This window comes from Nycticebus coucang, chromosome 12 (assembly GCF_027406575.1).
Source record: "Nycticebus coucang isolate mNycCou1 chromosome 12, mNycCou1.pri, whole genome shotgun sequence".
In the NCBI taxonomy this organism is placed as follows: domain Eukaryota; kingdom Metazoa; phylum Chordata; class Mammalia; order Primates; family Lorisidae; genus Nycticebus; species Nycticebus coucang.
The window spans coordinates 90,898,770-90,924,635 of NC_069791.1; the positions used below are offsets into that span (position 1 = coordinate 90,898,770).

Here is a 25,866-nt window from a genome sequence, read left to right on the forward strand (position 1 = left end):
TTTGGCCTGTTGTACATAATATGATGTCTCAGAGTAACTCTTGTTTGATGAGCCTGAACTTTCGAAGTACCATGAGCCAAAAAGGCTCTCAAATTTATTCCAACATGTCAACAAAGGGAGCACTGTTCCAGGATAGAGATCAGAACTTACTTGATTAGTTTTTAGACAGTATGATGGCTGCTAAGCAGAGTGACGGCTTGGCTTTGTTTCTGGGCATCCCATGGGTAGCCTTCTGTCCAGTTGTAAGTCTGCAAGCTGCCCCCTCACCTTACTCTTTCTCACAAGACCACAGCCTCACTTGATCACATTTATCAGAAGGAGGACTGATTGAGTGCCATCCAGCCTACGTCCCAGACTTGGGAAAGAATATTCAAAACACATTCCCATAGGCTGGGCCTCCTGTTGCCTTCTTGACATCACTGGAGGGGATAATCCATATTTATTGATAACTGAGTCTCAGACAATATGCCACATTCTAGTAAACAGGAGCTTACAGCTTTGAAAGAGAGGTAAGCAATCAAATGTAAATGAAAACTTGCAGATTGCAATAAATGCTATAAAGGGAATGGACCTTCTGGCAAGCAAGATGAAAGAAAATTCTGGGGGAGGGACAGAGGGACCATGCCTTATAGAGAAAGTTTAAGGAAACCTCTCTATGGAGGTGATTTTTTAATTGTTTCAATAGATTTAGGGTGTACAAATGGAGTTTTGTTACATATATGTATCACATAGTGGTGAAGTCTAGGCTTTTAGCATACCCATCACCCGTAGTGTACATTGCACCCAATGAGTAATTTTTCATCCCTCACCCTTCTCCAACCCTCACCCCTTTTGAGCCTCCAATGTCTATTATTTCACTCTGCATGACAATGCACACCAAAAGCTTAGTTCCTGGGCATAAATAAGAACATGTGGTATTTGATTTTCCATTCTTGAGATACTTCACTTAGAATAATGGCCTCCAGTGCCATCCACGTCACTGCAAAAGCCTTTCTTTATCCTCTGATCTGATCAATTGATGGACAATTAGGTTGATTTCATATCTTTGCAATTGTGAATTGTGTTGTAAAAAATACCTGAGTGCAGATGTCTTTTTGGCATAATGACTTCTTTTCTTTGGGGTAAATGTCCAGTAGCGGATTGCTGAATTGAATAACAGATCTTTTTTTAGTTCTTTAAGGAATCTCCATACTGTTTTCCATAGAGGTACTAATTTACATTCCCACCAACTGTATATAATTGGTCCCTTTTACCACATCCACACCAACATCTATTGTTACTTTTTTTTTTTTTTGCAGTTTTTTGGCCGGGGCTGGGTTTGAACCCGCCACCTCCGGCATATGGGGCCAGCGCCCTACTCCTTTGAGCCACAGGTACCGCCCTATTGTTACTTTTTAATAATGTCCTTTCTGACTGAAGTAACATAGTGGTTTTAATTTGCATTTCTCTGATAATTCATGATGTTGAACATTTTTCTTTTTTGAGACAGAGTCTTATTATGTCACCCTCGGTAGAGTGCTATGGCATCACAGCTCACAGCAACCTCAAACTCTTGGGTGTAAGTGATTCTCTTGCCTCAGCCTCTCACAGGCACCTGCCACAAAGCCCGCCTATTTTTGTTGTTGTTTGTGTTGTTGTTGTTGTTGTTGTAATTGTCAATGTTGTTTGGCAGGCCCAGGCTAGGTTTAAACCCATCAGCTCCAGTGTATGTGGCTGGTGCCCCAGCCGCTGAGCTACAAGCACCAAGCCAGATGTTGAACATTTTTCATATGCCTGTTGGTGATTTCTATATCTTCTTTTGAAAAATGCCTATTTATGTAATTTGCCCACTTTTTTATTAAGTCTTTTGTACATAGATCATAAATACATTTATGCCAACTTCAGTGTGTTGATTATTTGTACAAATTGGAGTGCTTACATCATACTAATCAGCATAGCTTTCACCTCATTTTCCCAATTATAGCATTTTTAATGGAGTTACTTGCTTTTTGTCTTGCTGAGTTGTCTGAGTTCCTTGTCCTTTGTCAGATGCATAGATTATGGATATTTTCTCCCACTCTGTAGGTGGCAATTTACCCTGTCAATTATTTCCTTCATAGTGCAGAAGCTTTTTAGTTTAAGTCTCATGCATTTATTTTTGTTCTTGTTGCATTTGCTTTTGGGGTCTTAGTCATAAATTATTTACCTACACCAATTTCCAGAAGAGTTTTTCCTAGATTTTCTTCTAGAATTTTTAGGATTTCAGGTCTTATATTTGAGTTTTTAATTCATCCTGAGTTAATTTTTATATATGATAAGAGGTAGGGATCCAGTTTCATTCTTCTGTTTAAGGCTATCCAATTGTCCCAGCACTATTTATTGAATAGGGTGTCCTTTTCCCTGGAGATGGTTTTTAAAATGAGGCCTTAAGTCTGGTCAGGATACAGCTTGATGCCATTTACACATAGGCAAAGGACTTCTGGTATGAAGAACTCGAGATTGTGGAGGAATTGAAGAAAGGTCTGGGCAAGGAAGATATGAGATGGGTGAGGTCAGCCAGGCCTTCTAGACCATGGTGAGGAGCTTGGATTTCTCAAATATGAGCAGTAGACACTGCAGAATTTTAAGTCTCAGCCAGAATGTCTTAATACAGCCTATAATCTCTGCCTTTTTACCAAATAGGTAAGATGATAGAAGACTACTGGGGGGTATCAAGAAAGATCCTTGGAGATCTGAAATTCTTGGAGAGTCTTAAGACATATGACAAAGACAACATCCCCCCATTGGTCATGAAGCGGATTCGGGAAAGGTTTATTGATCACCCAGACTTCCAGCCAGCTGTCATTAAAAATGTGTCATCTGCTTGTGAGGGCCTGTGCAAATGGGTGAGGGCCATGGAGGTGTATGATCGCGTGGCCAAGGTGGTGGCTCCCAAACGTGAGCGACTAAAGGAAGCAGAGGGCAAGTTGGACATACAGATGCAGAACCTCAACCGGAAACGAGCAGAGCTGAAGCTGGTGGAAGACCGGCTTCAGGCCCTAAATGACGACTTTGAGGAGATGAACATGAAGAAAAAGACCTTGGAAGAAAATATTGAAATCTGCTCCCAAAAGCTCATCAGGGCAGAGAAGCTAATCAGTGGTCTTGGGGGAGAGAAGGACAGATGGACAGAAGCTGCCCGGCAGCTGGGGATCCGCTACACTAATCTGACAGGTGACGTATTACTGTCCTCAGGGACTGTGGCTTACCTGGGTGCCTTTACGGTTGACTATCGGGCCCAGTGCCAAAGCCAGTGGTTGGCCCAATGTAAAAACAGGGTCATCCCCGGATCCAATGACTTCAGTCTCAGCAACACATTAGGGGATCCTGTAAAAATCCGTGCCTGGCAGATTGCTGGGCTTCCCATTGACTCCTTCTCCATTGACAATGGCATCATTGTGTCCAATTCCAGGCGCTGGGCCTTAATGATTGACCCTCAGGGGCAGGCCAATAAATGGATTAAGAATATGGAGAAAGCAAATAAACTTTCTGTCATCAAGTTCTCTGATAGTAACTATGTGAGGACATTGGAAAATGCTCTGCAGTTTGGCACCCCTGTCTTACTTGAAAACGTTGGAGAAGAGCTGGATGCTTTCATTGAACCCATCTTGCTCAAGGCAACATTCAAGCAGCAAGGGGTTGAGTATATGAGGCTGGGTGAAAATATTATTGAATACTCTAGGGATTTTAAACTATACATCACAACCCGTTTGAGGAACCCACATTATCTGCCAGAAGTAGCTGTGAAAGTCTGTCTCCTCAACTTCATGATCACCCCTCTGGGTCTCCAAGATCAACTTCTTGGCATCGTGGCTGCCAAGGAGAAGCCAGAACTAGAAGAGGTAAAGAACAAGTTGATTGTGGAAAGTGCCAAGAACAAGCAGCAGCTAAAGGAAATTGAAGATAAGATCTTGGAAGTCCTCTCCACATCTGAGGGAAACATCCTGGAGAATGAAACTGCCATCAAAATTTTGTCCTCCTCTAAATTGCTATCTGAAGAAATCTCTGAGAAACAAAAAATAGCTTCCATGACAGAAACACAGATTGATGAGACGCGGATGGGCTATAAGCCAGTAGCTGTTCACTCTGCTACCATCTTCTTCTGTATCTCTGACCTGGCCAACATTGAACCAATGTATCAGTACTCCTTGACATGGTTCATCAACCTCTATGTGCTTTCCCTGGCCAATAGCACCAAGAGTGAAGAGCTGGATCGGCGTATTGAGTATATTATAGAGCATTTTACCCTGAGCATCTACAACAACGTGTGCCATTCTCTATTTGAGAAGGACAAGCTTCTCTTCTCTCTCCTCCTGACCATTGGCATCATGAAAGAAAAAAATCAAATTAATGAGGAAGTTTGGTACTTTCTTCTAACTGGAGGTGTTGCACTGGATAACCCCTTCCTTAACCCAGCTCCTGAATGGCTATCTGACAAGGCCTGGTCAGAATTTGTTCGTGCATCTGCATTACCAATCCTGAAAGGCCTGATGGTACATTTGCAACAAAATGTAAGTGAATGGAAGTTCATCTATGACTCAGCCTGGCCCCATGAAGAGCCATTCCCTGGACCTTGGAAGTTCCTTCAAGGACTGGAGAGGCTGGTGGTCCTCAGATGTCTGCGACCTGACAAATTAGTCCCGGCTATTCGGGACTTCATTGCTGACTACATGGGAAAAGTATACATCGAAGCCCCTACATTTGATCTCCAAGGATCCTACAATGATTCCAGTTGTTGTGCACCATTAATTTTCGTGTTGTCTCCAGGCGCAGATCCAATGGCAGGTAAGGATAGAAAGTCATATGAGGAACATAAAAAGCCCGGACCGTGTGGATGGATAGCAATAGCATGTCCCTTATAGCAGGAATCTCAAACTCAGATGGCTTTAAAAGCCAAATGGGTAACAGGATATGGTGAAGCAACTGAAGACTTCTTTTCCTGCCTAAAGGAGGCAACTGCTACTCAGCATCACTAATTGAGCCATCTGGGAATGTGAGCCCAGAATCACCAGATTATCTGAATTTTCAAGAGAAATTAGAAATGCAGAACTTAACCGGGCTTAAATTTTGAGAACTCTTTGAGTTTTTTTTTTTTTTTAAGCCTTAAGAGGTCAAGCTCAGGGCCTAGGTTCAGCCTGCTAGTTTATACCTTACCTTGAACCATTTTCTCTAAATATTGCTTCTTTAATTTTTAATTTTCATAAATAATTAGAAGCCAAAGGTGGTGGTACACACTTGTACTCTCAGCTACTCTAGAAATTGGATGGGAGGATGGCTTTGAGCCCAGGAGTTTGAGGCTGTACTGCACAGTGATCGCACCTGTGAATAGCCACTGCATTCTACCCTGAGCAACAAAGCAAGACCTCGTCTCTAAATTAGTTAAGTAAATAAGTTAATTAATTAATTAATACTGCATGTAGTTTAAAAAAAAAAATCAAACAAGGCAAAGAAATACAGACTCATGGTTCAACCAGGGGTGATTTCGTCCCTTCTGGGGACATTTGGCAACATTTAGAGACATTTTTATTGTCTCAGCTGGGAGGTCTACTGGCATCTAGAAGATAGAGGCCAAGGATGCAACTTGATATCCTACAGTAAACAGGGCAGCCTCCTACAAGTGCTAGGATTACAGGCATGAGCCATCAAACCTAGTCTATTTCATGCATTTAAATAAATGCATATGAAGACTGTCTGGAAACTATCCACACTTATATGTCTCTATTTTTCTTTTCTTTTTTTTTTTTTTGTAGAGACAGAGTCTCACTGTACCGCCCTCGGGTAGAGTGCCGTGGCGTCACACGGCTCACAGCAACCTCTAACTCTTGGGCTTACGTGATTCTCTTGCCTCAGCCTCCCGAGCAGCTGGGATGTCTCTATTTTTCATAGTACATGGCTGAATACTTTCCAGACAGCCTTCGTGTATACACTGTTAAATTTATATGAAATTTTTAATTAACTTTTTAATGTAGAGAATATTTATTTATTTTTCAGATTAATATCTGAGTACAAATGATTAGGTTACATTGTTTGCATTTGTTAAGGTTTAAAGTCCAAGTTGTAGTTGAACCTTTCACCCAGGAGATGTACCATATACACTTACCTGCAGAATCCTGCATTTCTTTTTTCCCTTAAAAATGTATCTTACAGGGCGGCGCCTGTGGCTCAGTGAGTAGGGCGCCGGCCCCATATGCCGAGGGTGGCGGGTTCAAACCCAGCCCCGGCCAAACTGCAACAAAAAAAAATAGCCGGGCGTTGTGGCGGGCGCCTGTAGTCCCAGCTGCTCGGGAGGCTGAGGCAAGAGAATCGCGTAAGCCCAGGAGCTGGAGGTTGCTGTGAGCTGTGTGACGCCACGGCACTCTACCCGAGGGCGGTACAGTGAGACTCTGTCTCTACAAAAAAAAAAAAAAAAAAAAAAAAATGTATCTTACAGATCTTTCCCACTTCATACATATATAAAGATCTTATTCTTTTGTAGCTACATGGCATTTCACCATTGGAAGATACTATACTTTATTTAACCTATCTAGAGGTTGGAGTTGTAATGTCCATAGCTTTGCACTCAAGAAGTGGGGAGCTGGAACTGAGACACTTGTATAGAATTAGGACTCTCAAAAGGCTGTACCTTCATATTAAGAAGGCTAGCTGGGAGCAGTGGCCTATTATCCCAGCACTTAAGAAGCTAAGGCAGGTGGATCGTCTGAGCTGACGAGTTCAAGACCAACCTGAGCAAGAGCAAGACTGCATTTTTTTTTTTTTTATTGTTGGGAATTCATTGAGGGTACAATAAGCCAGGTTACACTGATTGCAATTGTTAGGCAAAGTCCCTCTTGCAATCATGGCAAGACTGCATTTTTAATAAAAGAAAATAGCCAGGCTCTGTGCTAGGTACCTGTAGTCCCAGCTACCTGAGAGGCTGAGGCAAGAGAATCACTTGAGCCCAAGAGTTTGAGGTTGCTGTGAGCTAAGATACCATGGCACTCTACCAAGGGCAACCAAGTGAGACTCTGTCTCAAAAAAAAAAAAAGGCCAGAGATCTGGCTCATGACTCAAGGAAGCGACATGGAAAATTGTCACTGACCTGGAATCTGGATGAAAGAAACAAACAACTCCCCAGTGAGAAATCAAAACAAGTTTATGCCACCTGCAGATGAGAGGTATGAATTCATAGCCCCCTCCGGCTTCATTGTTTGCATATGCAAAGTTGTTCTGTTGAACATTCCTAAAACCAAAAGTATAGGAGACTCTCACAAAATAACACAAACTTGCTTACTGTGATCTCACAATAAAGAATACAAACTATGTAAAGAAGTACACCACCATAAGGGATAGTCAGCCTACAAAACAATCAGAATACCCCAAGGATTGGATTCTGTTATGGGCTGAATTGTGTCCCCCTACAATTCATATGTTAAAGTCCTAATGCCCAGGACCTCAGAATGTACAGGGTCTTTAGAAAAGTAATTAGGTTAAAAAAGTTAAAATGGGCTCTTTAGGATAGGCCATAATCCAATAGGACTGGTGTCCTTAGGAGAAGAAGAGATTCAGACACAGACACAGGAATGATCATATGACGATACAGGGAGAAGGACCATCAGGAAGCCAAGGAGGGAGGACACAGAAGAAACCATCCCTGTCGACACATTGATTTCAAATTTCTAGGCTTGCGAATTATAAGAAAATAAATTTCTGTTTTTCTAAGCCACCCAGTCTGTGGTACTTTGTTATGGCAGCCCTATTAAAATAATATAGTCTTTGAAAAAGATACCTTTGTCTGGGCACCTGTAGCTCAGTGATTAGGATGCTGGCTACTGTACACCAAAGCTGATGGGTTTGAACTCAGCCCAGGCCTGCTGATTCTTTCTCTTTATTTTTAACCAGCATTCAGAATATTGAATCAGTGCTATAGTAACCTCTAAAGTGAACCAATGAGTTTTACTGGGTTTTTTTTTTTTTTTGGTAGTATTGTGAATGCATAAATTTTAATACATTGGATACTTCAAATATAGTGGTTTTGCTTCATTGCCATCATTTTTTTTTTTTTTTTTTTGAGACACAGTCTCACTATGTCGCCCTTGGCAGAATGCCGTGGCGTTACAGCTCACAGCAACCTCCAACTGTTGGGCTTAAGCAATTCTCTTGCCTCAGCCTCCCAAGTAGCTGGGACTACAGGTGCTTGCCATAATGCCCAGCTATTTTTTGGTTGTAGTTGTCATTGTTGTTTGGCAGTCCCGGGCTGGATTAGAACCCACCAGCTCAGGTGTATATAGCTGGCGCCCTAGCCACTGAGCTACAGGCCTCGAGCCATCATTATTTTTTTTGATGCACTGATCAATTTATTTGATCAGTGGCCTATGGGAGCACCTTTATGCCTATGTCCTTATCACACAACCCCATTAGGTATTTTTCAGTTTCTTTGCCTTCTAGAAAAACTGTACATTCCAGTCTCATTTTGTACATTTTTTGCCCCAGAGCGGGAAACAAACATTTCTCAAAGGAACCTCAGGTCTTACGTTAGACACTGATATTTGGAGATCACAATCTGGATGCTAGACGTGCTCATTACTACTGGATGGATCATTGATTGCAGACCTTGCTATCTACTGATTCTCTACTTGGCTATATCTACTGTATCTAATCTTTTCTTTTAATCAGTGCTTTGAGTTTTTATCTTCAATGACTATGCTCTCCATTTCTAGAAGTTTTATTTATTTCATTCCAAATCCATATATATTTTAACAGAATTCTGAATTTTATTATGTTTTACATTCTTTCTTTGCTGATGTCTGGATGTGTTTTTTTAAAGGTATCTTTTTCAAAGACTATATTCTTTTGATAGGGCTACCATAACAAAGTATCACAGACTGAGTGGCTTAAAATAACAGAAGTTTATTTCCTTATAATTCTCAAGGCCAGAAATTTGAAATCAGTGTGTCAACAGGGATGGTTTCTTCTGCAGCCCCTCTCCTTGGCTTACTGATGGTCATTTTCTCCCTGTATCTTCATATGATCTTTCTTCCGTGTTTGTGTCCAAATCTCTTCTTCTAAGGATACCAGTCATATTGGATTACAGCCCACCCTAATGACCCCATTTTAACTTTTCTAACCTAATTACCTCTCTAAAAGACCCTATCTCTACTCTACTATGACTTTCTGAGGTACTGGGAGTTAGGATTTTATTTTATTTTATTTTATTTTATAGACAGAGTCTCATCTTTTCACACCGGGTAGAGTGCCATGGTGTCATAGCTCTTAGCAATGTCAGACTCTTGGGCTCAAGTGATGCTCTTGCCTCAGCCTCCCAAGTAGCTGGGACTACAGGTCCCCACCACAATGCCCAGCTATTTTTAGAGATGGGGTCTCACTCTTGCTCAGGCTGGTCTCAAACTTGTGAGCTCAAGCAATCCACCCACCTCAACCTCCCAGAGTGCTAGAATTACCGGCATGAGCCACCACACCCAGCTGGGATTAGGACTTTAACATATGAATTGTAGGGGGACACAATGCAGACCATAACAGAATTCAGATCTTGGGGTATTAATTCTTATTGTCCCTTATGGTGTTGTAATTCCTTACATAGTTTGTATTCTTTATTCTGAGGTCACAATAAGCAAGTTTGTATTATTTTGTGAGTCTCATATACTTTTGGTTTTAGGAATGTCCAACAGAACAACTTTGCATATGCAAACATTGATGTCCAAAGGGTACTGTGAATTCACACCCCTCATCTGCAGGTGGCGTAAGCTTAGTGTTTTGATTTCTTACTGGGGAGTTGTCTGTTTCTTTCATCCAGGTGCCAGGTCAGTGACAATTTTCCATGTTGCTTCCTTGATTCAGAAGCCAGATCTCTGGCCTTCTTATTATGAAGGTACAGCCTTTTGAGAATCTTAACTCTATACAAGTGTTTCAGTTCCAGCTCCCCACTTCTTGAGTGCAAAGCTATGTCTCCCATGGACATTACAACTCCAAATGCTAGATAGGTTAAATAAAATATAGTATCTTCCAATGGTGAAATACCATATAGCTACAGAAGAATAAGATCTTTATATATGTACGATGTGGGAAAGATCTGTAAGATACATTGTTAAGTGAAAAAAAAATGCAGTATTCTACATGTAAGTGTATATGGCACATATCCTGGGTGAAGGGTTCAACTACAACTTGGACTTTAACCTAACAAATGCAAACAATGTAAACTAATCATTTGAACTCAGATATTAATCTGAAAAATAAATAAATATTCTCTACATTAAAAAAGTTAATAAAAAAAGTTTATATAAGTTTACCAGTGTATACATGAAGGCTGTCCGAAAAGTATTCAGCCATATACTATGAAAAATAGAGACATATAAGTGTGGATAGTTTCCAGACAGTCTTCATATGCATTTATTTAAATGCATGAAATAGAACAAGTTTGATGGCTCATGCCTATAATCCTAGCACTCTGGGAGGCTGAGGTGGATGTATTGCTTGACCTTAGGAGTTTGATATCAGCCTGAGCAAGAGGGAGACACTGTCTCTAAAAAAAAAAAAAAGCTAGCCAGGTGTTGTGGCCTATGCTTGTAGTCCCAGCTACTACTCTGGATGCTGAGGCAAGAGCATTGCTCAAGCCTGAGAGTTTAAGGTTGCTGTGAGCAATGACACCATGGCACGCTACTGAGGATGACAAAGTGAGACTCTGTCTCAAAAACAAAATTAAATAAAAATAAAAAATAAATTCATAAAGTATCTCTGGAAGGATTCACAAATCTGCTAACCCTGGCTGCCTCTGAGGTAAGTGAAAGAGACTTATTTCACTGTACAAATGAGTATATTTCCTATTAAAATACATTTATAAAAACTCAGTTTCTAGTGTTTGGTTACACTCACCCTTCTGTTTTTCAGTTTTACTCTTCATATTTGGCACCTGGAATTTCTTTCTTTCAAACCCTGATTTTTTTCTTTCAGTGTGGGTATTTTTTTAAAATATAGAATGTTGGCTCAGTGCCTGTAACACAGTGGTTACGGTGCCGGCCACATGTGCTGAGGCTGGTGGGTTTGAACCCAACCTGGGCCAGGTAAAACAACAATGACAACTACAACAAAAAATAGCCAGGCTTTGTGGCAAGCGCCTATAGTCCCAGCTACTTGGGACTTGTAATTGCTTAAGCCCAAGAGTTCGAGGTTGCTGTGAGCTGTGACACCATAGCACTCTACCGAGGGTGACATAGTGAGACTCTGCCTCAAAAAAAAGAAAAAAATATATATATATTATATATACATACATATATATAACGTTTATGTGTTTAGAGCAAAAGGGAAGTTGACTATGAAGATCTTACCATGTGTCTAAAGCTTGCACAGAGAGATGTTTATTTTGTAATTAACATAAGCCAATGAGTTTCTTAATCCAAAATTTTTTTTTTATTTATTTTTTTTTTTGTAGAGACAGAGTCTCACTTTATGGCCCTCGGTAGAGTGCCATGGCCTCACACAGCTCACAGCAACCTCCAACTCCTGGGCTTAAGCGATTCTCTTGCCTCAGCCTCCCAAGTAGCTGGGACTACAGGTGCCCGCCACAACGCCCGGCTATTTTTCGGTTGCAGTTTGGCCTGGGCCGGGTTTGAACCCGCCACCCTCGGTATATGGGGCCAGTGCCTTACCGACCAAAATTTTAATATAACTCCTCCTTTTGTGTTGTAGTTGTTACTATGGTCATCTTCTTTCTTTTTCTTTTCCTTGAGACAGAGTCTTACTTTGTCGCCCTTGGTAGAGTGCTATGGTGTCTTAGCTCACAGCAACCTCAAACTCTTGGGCTCAAGAGATTCTCTTGTCTCAGCCTCCCAAGTAGCTGGGACTACAGGCACCCACCACAACGCCCAGCTATTTTTGGAGATGGGGGTCTCGCTCTGGCCCAGGCTGGTCTCGAACCTGTGAGCTTGGGCAATCCACTTGTGTTGGCCTCCCAAGTGTGCTAGGATTATAGGCGTGAGCCACCATGCCTGCCCTAGTCGTCTTCTTCTTTTTTTTTTTTAAGAGTAGTATGGAGTTTATACTCACACACAGATGTAGTATACAGGTGGACATAAATTTCATGTGCAATTTAAAATAGTTGTCTATATTAAATTGGACACAACATTTGTGGCCACCTTATATATAAAGGTGTAAAAATTTTGTTTTTTTATTTTTTTACTTATTTCATTTTTTTATTAAATCAAACACATAGATCATGTATACATTAATGCATTTATGGGGTAGAATGTGCTGATTTCATATATAATTAGGAATGCTTACATCACACTGGTTAATATATACCTCATCTTATTTACTTAATTATTGTATTAAGACATTTATATAATATACTGTACTATTCTATACTAATAACATTCTATACTAATAGATCCGACATGTACCTTTGCATTATGCACCATAGGTGTGATCCCACCCTTCACCCTCTGTCGATCTGATCTCCCCCCTCCTCCCTCCTTCATCTTGGGCCATAGTTGTGATCTATTCTTTATATGAAAGTGTGAGTGATTGTAAATTAGTTTCATAATAGTACTGAGTACATTGGATATTTTTTCAAAAGCCACCTTTCTTTCCGGCCTCAGGGTTGCTAAAGTTTGCCGATGATCTTGGTATGGGAGGCACTAGAATACAGACCATCTCCCTTGGCCAAGGCCAAGGCCCTATTGCTGCCAAAATGATCGATAATGCCATCAAAGATGGGACCTGGGTGGTTTTACAGAACTGCCATCTGGCCACCAGCTGGATGCCTGCACTGGAAAAGATTTGTGAGGAAGTGATTATTCCTGAGAACACCAATGTCAAATTCAGGTGAGGTGCTACCCCACCACTGCCTGTCCTGGGACCCAACCTGCAGATGTCATGCTGGGGGCTGAGAATGCAAGGATGAACAAACAAGCATAGTCCTGCCCCCAGGAAACTCTCAGTCTAGCAGAAAGTAGCCCATAGATCGGTGGTTCTCAACCTTCCTAATTGCCGTGTTGTTACAAATGGAAAAAAGGGGTCGTGACCCACAGGTTGAGAACCGCTGCCATATATGAATTGCATTGATAGCAGATAATACCTGTGTACTCACTATTTAAAGAACCACAGAGCACCAAGAAAAAAGATGGGGGAGTTGGGGAAGGCTTGGAGGCCTGACAATCTCCTGGGGTTTTGAAAGATGAATAGGAGTTTGCCAGGAAGAATATTCCAGACAGAAGGCAGCATTTGTGAAAGAAAGAGGTATAGTAAGGGAATACTAAATAGTCATCTATGATTCAGGGGTTATGTGCTGTGAGTTGTTAGACAAAGTAATAGGAGATGTATCTGGGAAGGTAGATTAAATGTCAGTAAGTCTGACTTTTTAAAATTAATATTTGCCTAAAAAATAATTTCACCTGATTTAGGTGCCATTTTTCTATCCTATATTTCTTGTGTTCCATGGAATTTTAATCAACACTAGAAATGGCTATTTGATTTTTGTAAAGTTAAAACCCAATAAGGCTGAGCTTCAGTTTTTGCATTCATAAAATGATTGAGATGAACCAGACAGACTTTAAAGTCCTTTTCAACTCACATGATCAGGGATTTTCTTATTCTAGGCCAAGGGTCAGTAAAGTATGGCCCATCAGCCAAATTCAACCTACTATAGCTTGAAACCTAATTTTCAGTAGTTGGAAAAATATCCTAAAGAATAACATTTAGAGGCTGGGCACAGTGGCTCACGCCCATAATCCTAGCACTCTGGGAGGCCCAGGAGGGTCCTAGCACTCTGAGAGGCCCAGAAGGGTACATTGCCCTGAGCTCACAGGGTCAAGACCAGCCTGAGCCAGAGTGAGACCTCTGTCTCTAAAAAAAATATAGCAGGGCATTGGGGTGGGCACCCGTAGTCCCAGCTACTTGGGAGGCTGAGGCAAGAGAATCTCTTGAGCCCAGTAGTTGGAGGTTGCTGGGAGCTTTGATACTATGGCACTCTACCAAGGGTAACAAAGTATAATTCTGTTGCAAAAAATAAATAAATAAATAATATTTAGAGACACATAAAGGTCATAAGAAATTCAAATTTAAGTCTCCATAAATAAAGTTTTATTGAAAACCACCCATGCTTGGGCAGCGCCTGTGGCTCAGTCAGTAGGGCGCCAGCCCCATATACTGAGGGTGGTGGGTTCAACCCCTGCCCTGGCCAAACTGCAACAAAAAATAGCCTGGTATTGTGGTGGGTGCCTATAGTCCCAGCTACTCGGGAGGCTGAGGCAAGAGAATCACCTAAGCCCAAGAGCTGGAGGGCGACAAAGTGAAACTGTCTCTAAAAAAAGAAAAAAGAAAAACACCCATGCTTATTCATATATTGTCCATGGCTGCTTTCATGCTGCAACTAGTTGCAACAGAGACCATATGGGCCCACAAAGTCTAACATATTTACTATTTGGCCCATTACAGAAAAAGTTTGCCAACCCCTGCTCTAAACAGCAAAGCTTGCTAGTTATTTTCATCTTAGTTATGTCTACCTAAAAACAAGAAAGTATTTGTTTACAAGGTCAGATTAGGCCACAGTTGGTTTATATTCATGCACAACTTCCAAAAGGGAAAGTTTAAGGAAAGTTCATTAGTTTCAGTAATGGTATTTAGTTGGCATATCTGGAGTCATTGACCATCGATGAAGAAAATATTATTCATGCTGACAGTTAAGATCTACTAAAATATAGTCCTTACCCCAAAATAATGAACTCAAAGTGGCAAGGCATGTGAACATAAATGAATGAAGAGGTCCAGACACAAAAAAGAGTCTCCTTTTCACAGTACATCAGCGATCCTATTGGGCAGTCAACCTCAGTATCAGATGATAGGGAATGGTGAGGACTGTAGTGAACAGGGAGTATATGCCCTGGAGAGAAGGGCAGTAATTGCTAGATAACTGTTGGCATGTAGGTGATCGGATTTGCTGATAATTTTGTTTATTTATTTGTTATTTTTATTTTATTTATTTACTTATTTATTTATTTATTTTGAAACAAGGTCTCATTCTGTTGTCCAGGTTAGAGCGGAATGGTATCATTATAGCTCACTGCAACCTTAAACTCCTGAGTTCAAGCTATCCTCCTGCCTCAGTCAGCTTCCCAAAGTGCTAGGATTACAAGCATAAACCATTGTGCCTAGCCTGCAGATAATTTTAAAGGGAAAATAGGAATATAGAATTTTAAACAAAAGCCCTAGATTTATTTTTAATTTCAGGTTAATGTGAGGGTACAAACAACTAGGTTACAATATTTGCATTTGTTAGGTAGAGTCCCTCGTGTAGTTGTGTCCCACATGCAAGAGGTGTGCCATATACCCTTACATTGTGTCCATTAAGTGGGAGCACACCAATCCTCTCCCTCCTGCCCTTTCCCCCTTCCCTCACTTCTCCTCTCCCCCAAACCCTTAGAGTTTTAAAAGTTGACAACTACTTCACAAATATGTTATAGCATTGTGTGGATCGAATGGCAATGAGCCAAACATCTGCAGGCTGAAATCAGGCCTTCGGCCACCAGTTTATGACCTCTTCTTCCCCTCACAGCCCTGTGCCTGGACCACAGCCAACTGCCCACTGAGCTTAAACACATCCCAGTTCTCCCTCCCCCATGTGGCTACTTAGCCTGTGTACATATTACTAATGACCTCCTATCCCCAAATCTACTTGTTGGAAATCTCTCTAATATCTAGCAACCAAACAAAAGAAAAACAGTATGCCATGATGTATGAACTGGAGCTTGGGCAGAAAAATCAAATTAATAAAAGCCCAGAATGCAATATGCTGAAATGTTAACCTATGGGTGATAAAATCAGCAATTTTATTTCATTCTGAACACTTTTACGTAAGTTCCCCTTTTTAGGAGAGTAGATAGATACCTAAAAATTATATAAACTGGCCGTGCTCGGTGGCTCATGCCTGTAATCCCAGCAGTTGGGAGGCCCAGCGGGTGGATTGCCTGACTCACAGATTCAAGACCAGCTTAAGCCATAGCAAGACCACATCTCTAAACATAGCCAGGTGTTGTGGTGGGCCCTGTAGTCCCAGCTACTTGAGAGGCTGAGGCAAGAGACTCACTTAAGCCCAAGAGTTTGAGGTTGCTGTGAGCTGTGACATGATAGCACTCTCACTGTCTCCGATGGCGACAAAGTAAGACTCTGTCTCAAAAAAAGAAAATAAAAATAGATAAACTATTTTATTTTAAAGAAAGGATTTCTTAAAGCCCATTTCAAGTATCATTTCCTACAAGGCAATGATCAGCAGATGTTTTCTGTAAAGAGCCAAATAGTCAAGTAAGTATTTTTGGCTTTGTGGGCCATACTGTCACTGCTGTAGCTGCTCAACTCTGCCTTGTGGTGAAAGCAGCCTTCATTTACAAAATGTAAATGAAGAGGCCTAGCTGTGATCCAGTAAAACTTTATTTACAAAAAAATAAGCAATGGGCTGGATCTGGCTCACTGGCCACAATTTGTGACTTTTGCTCTCTGGTGTTTGCTTGGCTCCCTCTAATCCTTTGAAACCTCTTCTTCCCATGGACCCCCACAACTCATTATTTTCTTCCCCCTCCCTTCAGTCTTGATTTTATAACCTTGTACATTAGTATCCCATCTGCTTCCCTTTTATCCTTTTGCAAGGTCCCCATTGCCTCCCCTAGCAACAAGGCTGTGAGTATCTGAAAGCCAGAAACAGTGGTGCCTACTGTAGTACTTTAGCCATAATCACTAAGAGAGTCCAGCAGGGGAGGAATGAAATTGGTGACCAAGAACACGGGCTTTGTAGTCAGAGAGTCCTGAGTTGACTTCTTGGTTCAACTACTGCTCAGTGTTGTGTACTTGAAAACCCACCTGCCCTTCCCATGCCTCGGCTTCTTCACTGGGAAAGGGAATAGTAACCCCTCCTCACTGGGTGCTATGAGGATTCAGGGAAAGAAAAGAACGTATATTAAATTCTTAGCATGGTTCTGGCTTCTGGCAGTGCTTAATAAATAGTAGCTGTTGTTTTTGTTATTGTTTTTCAGATAACTTATTGCATTGTTCTAAATACTTGGGTCTGTTGTTCTTCCAGACTCTGGTTAACCAGCTATCCATCAGAGAAGTTTCCAGTCAGCATTCTCCAGAATGGGATCAAAATGACCAACGAGCCCCCCAAAGGGCTCCGGGCCAACCTTTTGCGTTCCTACCTAAATGACCCCATCTCGGACCCCATGTTCTTCCAAAGCTGTACAAAAGTAGTGATGTGGCAAAAGCTACTGTTTGGCCTTTGCTTCTTCCATGCCATTGTTCAAGAGAGGAGAAACTTTGGGCCCCTGGGTAAGTGATGACAGCGCACAGTGGTTGGGATAACAGTGCTTGGGTTTTCTGGGGAAGGATCATGGACAGGTGTCGGTGTCTTTATAGGTGTGTGCCAAGTGTGCACTCAAGAATTGCCAGTAAAATACAGTGTAAGTATGTTCCATACAATATGTAGGGCATACTTTTACTGAATATGATTTGTTACTTTACTGAAATTAAAATTTCAGTGAGTGTCCTGTAGTTATGTTTGCTAAATCTCACAACTCTATAACCAGATCAATGTCAATGTCAGGAAAAGATGTGATGCTCCAAAACCAGAGGTCCCCTAGACTGAAGTAATATGATAGTGAGAGAACAAGAAGCTCCATCCTTTTGGTCTTGGTGCCCATGCTCAGTGGTTAGGGCACTGGCCACATACACCGGGGCTGGTGGGTTCCAACCCAGTCTGGGGTCATTGCTAAACAACAATGACAACTGCAATAACAACAAAAACAAAAATAGCTGGGTAACAACAAAAAATAGCTGGGCATTGTGGTGGGCACCTGTAGTCCCAGCTACTTGGGAGGCTGAGGCAAGAGAATCGCTTAAGCCCAAGAGTTTGAGGTTGTTGTGAGCTGTGACGCCAGTGCCCTTTACTGAGGGTGACATAGTGAGATTCTGTCAAAAAAAAAAAAAACAAGCTCCATCCCTTTGGTATTTATTTGCTTACCTCAGACACAGAACCATTTTCCTGGGGAGTTGTTATCAGGTGATTTGTAACACCTTGGGCAATTCTCTTTAGGTTCATATGACAATGAAAGACGAATATACACCTGGAACCACTGTCTGTGCTGCTTCTCAAAAAAAAAAGTCAATTTTCTTTTTTTTTTTTTTTGCCAGGGCTGTGTTTGAACCCGCCACCTCTGGCATATGGGGCTGGTGCCCTTCTCCATTGAGCCACAGGCACTGCCCCTTTTCTTTTTTTTAATTTTTTTTGAGACAGAACTTCAAGCTGTAACCCTGGGTAGAGTGCTGTGGCATCACAGCTCACACAGCTCACAGCAACCTCCAACTCCTGGGCCCAAGGGATTCTCCTGCCTCCGCCTCCCAAGTAGCTGGGACTACAGGCGCCCGCCACAAGGCCCAGCTATTTTTTGGTTATAGCCATCACTGTTGTTTGGTGGGCCCAGGCTGGATTTGTACCCACCAGCTTAGGTGTATGTGGCTGGCGCCTTAGCCGTTTGAGCCACAGGCACTGAGCCAGTCAATTTTCTTATTAACATCAGCTATCCATGGCCTAAATCATGAGATAATTTAATATTCTTGTGTGAGAGCAGATCCTCAAACTACTAAATACAAATTCCATATCCTCACCATTTGAAGGTTTTATTACCTTTTTCTCACCTATGGGCTGCCTTTGATTCTGTGCAATGACCTTGAAATGATCAACTTGCAGGTAGTCTTTGCCATTCTTTTGGATTAGATAAGGAAGCTCTTGTGCTCTGGGTCATTCCCTCTGAGCATTCCCTTCCTTTCCTTCTACTTGCATACTCTGGCCGTGGGGGATAAGATGACCCCAGGATATGGTCCCTCTCTGCCTGAATTCCTGATACCACATTCTCTCTCACCCTTTTCCAATCCAGGCCAGGTGTCCAAAAGACCATACAACTGTTTGGCTCACAACCAATTGTCCTATTGTATTTCATTTGCCAGCACACAAACTTTTATTATTTGTTATATTTTGTTATATTTTTAGTTTGAATGTGAATATTTAGGAAGAAATTAAACTTCTTTGTTGAGCCCAGGTCCCTCCATACCCTGCTGTCCTATACCAGGTCCAGTTTACACACACATTTTTTGCTCTCCAGTCACAGCGAGCATTTATCATCGTGCTGTTGGAAACCCAAGCAATCATTCCTTCAAAGCAGGCCATCCAGTTTTCCCACGAGCACAAGGAGGGGAATTCTCAAAACCAACTCAGTTCTGTTGCCCGAGCTTTCTAGCTATGCTTTAGTGTTGTTTTTGGAGCTCTGTGCATTACCACAGTATTCCAGCCAGGCTGAATAATTCTCATTCCACAAATCCCAGGATGTTGACATCTTCCTTAACAAATGGAGAGGTCCATAAGGAAATTGATTTTAGAATGGATGTGTTCTCGGCGGAATGGCTCCCACGTTGGCAGTAAACGTCAAGGCTAATAGTTGGCCTACTGCATAATATTCATGGAATAGGCTAAAGAGGCTCTTGATCCATAATGATGCTTAACTCCACAGGTACAATCTCTGAGTGGAAATTAAGAGTTCTCAGCACTGAAGCCTCTAATTCTTCTCTGCCTCGTACAGGTTGGAATATTCCTTATGAATTCAATGAATCTGACCTGAGGATTAGTATGCGGCAAATCCAGATGTTTCTCAATGACTACAAGGACGTGCCATTTGATGCTCTCACCTACCTGACAGGTATTTCTGGGAGAAGCTTTCCTACTGTAAACTTCCAGTGTTACATTCCACATTGCTGCTTTCTGCCCCTATCTTTGTTCACTTATTTACTCACTCATTCATTAATTCAACAAACATTGAGCTCTTACTAATTCAGGTTATCATGCTGGATATTGTAAAAAAAACAAAACGAAACAAGAAAATAAGGATATAATCCCTCCCTCAAGTGGCTCACAGTCTACAAAGGGAGAAAAATAAGGTAAATAAGTGACAAGGCAGTAATAATTTCAATAAGAGAAACATTTATGAAATAGGAAGACAGAATAATGATTCAATCTCGGGGGAGGGGGGGTAGGAGATGATCACAAAATCTTCCTAAAGGCATGAGATGGGTTTAAGGGATGAGAAGAAATTTTCCAAATGAAAGAGAACAGGGGTGACAGAGGAGAGGAAAAAGAACATTTCTCACCGAGTGATCCTGAGGAAGAAACAGTACTGTTTTGTATTAAAGCAATCCATCAGCAACCTTTTAGTAGTCACGCAATATGTATATAATGTGGAAGAATAGACATGTGTAAAACTTGGTCACTACCTTCAAGGAACACATCGTGTGGTCCCAGAGACAGAGGTAAAATAGAATTGTGCTAAATGAATGGAATACCATGACCAAAGGTGAAAATATAGCTTAGTAAAAAAACTGGGACATGTTCAAGGTCACCTGCAAGTTCCCTCTTCAGCTCCACATGGTAAGGAGTTTTTCTATATCCTTTCCCCAAGCATGTGGCAGGCACATAATCAGTACACTGAGTCTTCATAGCAATCTCACAAGCTCCATATAGTAACCCCAGTTTATAGCTGAGGAGACTGAGGGTTTAGAGCAGTGGTTCTCTCTCTCTCTCTTTTTTTTTAGAGAGAGTGAGTCTCACTTTATTGCCCTGGGTAGAGTGCCATGGTGTCACATCTCACGGCAACCTCCAACCCTGGGGCTTAGGCGATTCTCTTGCCTCAACCTTCCAAGTAGCTGGGACTACAGGCGCCCACCACAACGCCTGGCTGTAGAGCAGTGGTTCTCAACTGTGGGTGATTTTGCCTCCTAGAGGATGACTGAAGATGCTTTGGTTTGTCAACGTAATGGAGGTGGAGGATACTACTGACCTCTAGTAAATAAAGGGTAGACATACTGCTAAAGATCTTCCAAGGCACAGAACAGTCTTCCCTCAGCCCCATTAACACAGAACTATCCAGTCCAACATGTTAGTAGTGTCAAGGTTGAGAAATTGTTTTTTGTGGACCACCGTTGATTGCCAGTGCTTTGGTGTGATGAAGTTCAGTTGTAGGAGGTCTTGCTGACCTTAAGTCAGTATGGTGTTCCCTAAAACAAAAGCAGGTGACACACAGTACAAGTTCAATGGATCTTAGTTTGGTGAAAGAACTTCTCCAAAGAATAAGGGACCCATATTCCCTTGCTTCCAAGCCATGCACACACATTACCCAGGGCTCCTCTTCAAAACAGAGAATGAGTAGAGAATTGCCTGCAGGTCATAAACCAACCTAACTCAGCTGTGCAGCCAGCTTGAGAATAGTCACCTTTCAATTGTCCCCATCAGGATAGGGCAGTTAGGCTGAGGTTAAAAGCAATCCCCAAATATCAAGGGTATAAGATATTAAAGATCCATTTCTCACCTGCTGTACATTTCTAACATGAATCAGGAGTCTCTGCCCATTATATAATTATCTATCAGGGGCACAGCTAGCAGAGGCTTCACCAATTTTTATTGCTACCATCTCAACATATACCATAGTGCCCCTTTATCTGCAAGGGATACATTCCAAGACTCCCAGTGGATATCTGAAACCAAACGTTATATCAAACCTTTTATATATGTTTTATCCTATACATACATACCTATGATAAACTTTAATATATAAATTAGGCATAGTAAGAGATCAACAACAATAATAAAAAAGTACTATCATAACAACATATTATAATAAAAGTTATGTGAATGTGTTTTCTCTCTTGGTCTCTCAAAATATCTTATTGTACTGTACTCTCTCTTCTTGTGATGATGTGAGATGATAAAATGCCTATGTGATGAGATTGAGGTGAATGATGTAGGCATTATGACATAAATGGAAAATTCCAGAAGTAAACAATTCAAACGTTTTAAATTGCTTATCATTTTGCGTAGCATGATGAAATTATGCACCAAAATGCTCCATCCCACCCAGCTTGATGTTAGTCACTTAGCAGCCGTCTGGATCACAAATTGATGACTGTTGCAGTGTTTGTGTTCAAGCAACCCTAATTTTACTTAATAATGGCCTCAAACAAAACTCAAGCAAGTGTGGTGATGAAATATTTTCACATCATGGTTGACCGCAGGTAACTGAAACCACAGAAGGTGAAACAGCAGATAAAGGGTAACTACTGAACTTGTTTGGTCACTGCCATAGGGACAGCACTGAAAGGCTCACACCAGTGATTAAATATGCAAAGACTTGTCATTTGACACCCCTGCTCTCACAAGGGGCCTGGGAAGTGTGACCTTCCTTTGTGCCAGATGTAAATGATCATTAGGACTCTCCACAAACACTAACTGAAGAGACAGGTCTCCTTCACAGAATGGTTATCCAGTCAGATGTCATTCATCTTAAGTTGGTAGCCAGCCCTGCAGCAGGGACAATAGGAAGTTTAGAAGAGGTATAAAGCTCATCCTGGCCCCTCTGGGAACTTGTGCTCTTGCTACTGTAGGGATCACTGCGAAACTCGTCCCTTTTCCCCTGAATGGTTCCCTGAAAGATCAACTCACAATTATGGCAGATTAATAATAATTATTATTTCCAAAATGCCATACACATGGGGGGAACCACAAAAATGATTACCCAAAGTCTCGGTGATGGTCGAGAACAGGGGAGGAGGTGGAGTGTGGGTGCAGCAAGTGGTTTCTAGGGAGGATGTGTAGTTAAAGGTAAATGCGTTGACTTGTAAATTAACTTAAGAGACAGATGTTGTGTTTCAAATGATTTGGGGTCAGGTCTGCTAGCATTTAGGGCAGGGGTCCTCAAACTACAGGCCCGCGGGCCACATGAGGTGGTGTGATTGTGTTTGTTCCCATTTTGTTTTTTTACTTCAAAATAAGATATGTGCAGTGCGCATAAGAATTTGTTCATAGTTTTCTTTTTAAACTATAGTCCAGCCCTCCAAAGGTCTGAGAGACAGTGAATTGGCCCCCTGTTTAAAAAGTTTGAGGACCTCTGATTTAGGGGAAGGAAAGGAAGTCAGCTGCCCTTTTTGATCTGCAATCAGATTAGTCAGGTTTTATGGAGATCTGATCATGAATGGCCTTAAATTCAAAATATTCTTTATACCATGGAGTCATATTTCAGGGTGAAATTTCCTTAGCTCCTTCACTATAAAAGTAGATATTTGTATATTTATAAAGAAATGCACCTTCCTTGACAAAGGTAAAACCCAGAGCCAGCAAGGACGTCCCCTGAGGGAAAATTCACTGCTGAGGAGGTGGGCGGATGGACTTGCACCTTGACTCTGTATTGTCTAAGATTTTCCTTCACTTTGGGTCCCTCTTGGGTGCTGTTTTGCACCACCATGCTGCCCTCAGGGGGAAAAAAATCCTGCTCTTCCCTTAATATTGTGGCCCAAGTGCTGTCCTAAGCCAACTCCTTACAGCTGAAACAAGCTTCATTGTTCAAAACAAAACTTTTCTAAAGGTCTGTAGATGTCAACAGAGAGAACTTCAGAAATCCAGACGGTCTGTCTCAAGGTAAAACAGCTTCTGTAGGGCTCACCTTACTTGACATGAGCATTTTCGGAGTCCTTCTCCTTTAGCTAACTAACCAGGACCCTCCTCCAAGATCTTTAGACCCCTTCAACTCAGGATCTAGTAAGGCTAAGTCTCCCCTCCCAACTTGGGTCTTGCCTCCTGTTTCCTGTTTGTAGAACTGCCTCTTTCTGGAATGGGTTATATCTGGGAATGAACCCACCCTTCGGGGAGCCCTTGTGTGTGTGTGCACACATACTCAGTCATACACATGTTTCTCCTCCTTGCAGACCTAGTGGGTTGGCCTCAACTTTTTTAGTATATGTGCTGCCGAAGTGAGCACGTGTTGGCCTCAACTATGAAATACTAGGTGTCACTCACATACACTGAATCTGGACCAGTGGGAAAATGTGTCATGGATTGGAGAGCTGGATTTGATGGCCTCTCCAAAGAATTACCTAATTCTTTTTGTAGAAATCTAGGTATAGAAACCTGAGTCTCAGAGAATGATGTTAATGATCAAGTACCAGAGTGGGGAAAATCATATCCCAAAGCAGCATACATAGGATAACCTTGATTTTCCAAAAAGGTATATCTTTGTAATAGCTATAATTAACTGAATGCTTTCTGTATACTGAGAATCATGCTGAATGCTTTATAAACATCATCTCAGTCTTAACCACAACCTTGTAAGCTGGGTATTGCAGTTATTTCCATTTTTCTACCAGTGAGAAACCACTATGAAGAGACTGAGCTGGAATTGGAACTCAGGATGGTCTCATGCCCTGAACCACCCTTCTGTAATGCCTTTCATGTATATGTATACACATACACAGAAAAAAGGTCTGGAAGATCCCTAAATATTAATAGTTATCCTTGGTGGAATTCTTAGAGATTATATGGTTTTCTTTTGGTTTATCTTTCTTTTCTAATTTCTAATGTAGTGAAATACATTATTTTTGTAGCAGCCATAATACAAAATATAAAACATGCCTTCTCTTTCCAAGCTGATCTTGACTTCAGCAACCTTGTGTGCCGGTAGAGCTCCTTGGCTGGAAGAATCCCCTGTTTCAGGCTAATGACCAAGCTCACTATGACGGTCCCTGAGCTCAACCTTTCTTTCTGTTGATTGTCCCCAGGGGAATGCAATTATGGAGGCAGAGTGACTGATGACAAAGACAGGCGTCTCCTGCTGTCCCTTCTATCCACCTTCTACTGTAAGGAAATCGAGCAGGATCATTATTACCTTGCTCCTGGAGAAACTTACTACATCCCTCCCCATGGCTCCTACCAGGTGAGGGGTGAGGTGGGGCTGGCTCTTTCCCCCACTGGGGCTCAGTAGTCCCCATATGACTATGGGGCTGCAGCATAGCCTAAGAGAGCTCAGGGGCCACCTTGGGCTTCCTGACCGGGATCCATAAGCTATTTCTAGTATTTCCAAAAGCCTACAAGAGAGAGATTGTAACTGTTTGAAGACTGTTGGGTAGTTGGTAGACAAGGTCTTTCAAAACATAGGATCCACCTGGGTGGCAGGTAGGGTAGAGACAGATGGTTAAAATGAATCCTTATTTCCTGTCCTCAGAAAAAAAGAAAAAGAAAAGATGAACTCTTAGGAGTGATCAAGCTAGAAATTACTGCTTGAGGCTCGGCGCCTGTGGCTCAAGCAGCTAAGGCGCCAGCCACATACACCTGAGCGCCTGGGCCTGCCAAACAACAATGACGGCTGCAACCAAAAAATAGCCGGGCATTGTGGCAGGCGCCTGTGGTCCCAGCTACTTGGGAGGCAGAGGCAGGAGAATAGCCTAAACCCAGGAGTTGGAGGTTGCTGTGAGCTGTGATGCCAAGGCACTCTACCCAGGGTGACAGCTTGAGGCTCTGTCTCAAAAAAAAAAAAAAAGAAAAGAAAGAAATTACTGCTTGAAAATAAAGGCTCAGAAGGTAGCAAAAGGGGAGGGACAGAAAAACTGGATAGGGGAATGAAAAAGGAAAGATGAAAACAAGAAATCTGGAGGAAGGACGAAAAAGCTTACTTTTATTGACCTGTTACATGACAAGGCCTAATTCCTTTATAACTTTGTATGTCTTTCCATTTGATAAGGAAACTAGGTTTCAGATGACAAGCTCAAGGTTACATAGTTAGCTTGCCATGGAGCTAGGCTCCAAACCCAGTTCTGTCTGACTCCAAAGCCAGGCCTCCTGGGGGAGCAGAGAGGAAGCCAGTGGTGGGAGGAGAGATACTCAGCCCCATCTGCCTTCAAACTGACTCCCCAGAAAACTGGATAAAGAAGAGCTTGGGATATGTTTACCAATGTGTGTGTGTTCTATGCTACCGGTACAATGAGATACCTGTTTTAGGTGGGGCT

At 41.9% G+C, this 25,866-nt stretch overlaps 1 protein-coding gene across 1 annotated transcript in view; it reads left to right on the forward strand.

Moving 5' to 3' along the window:
• The window catches only part of DNAH3 (dynein axonemal heavy chain 3), a 221,999-nt gene that overhangs the window by 187,480 nt on the left and 8,653 nt on the right, over positions 1 to 25,866 (forward strand). The window contains exons 52-56 of the mRNA XM_053556151.1: positions 2,662 to 4,803; positions 12,606 to 12,831; positions 17,078 to 17,322; positions 19,626 to 19,742; positions 24,643 to 24,797. Coding sequence (XP_053412126.1) covers positions 2,662 to 4,803; positions 12,606 to 12,831; positions 17,078 to 17,322; positions 19,626 to 19,742; positions 24,643 to 24,797 — 2,885 coding nt within the window. The remainder of the gene's footprint in view (positions 1 to 2,661; positions 4,804 to 12,605; positions 12,832 to 17,077; positions 17,323 to 19,625; positions 19,743 to 24,642; positions 24,798 to 25,866) is intronic.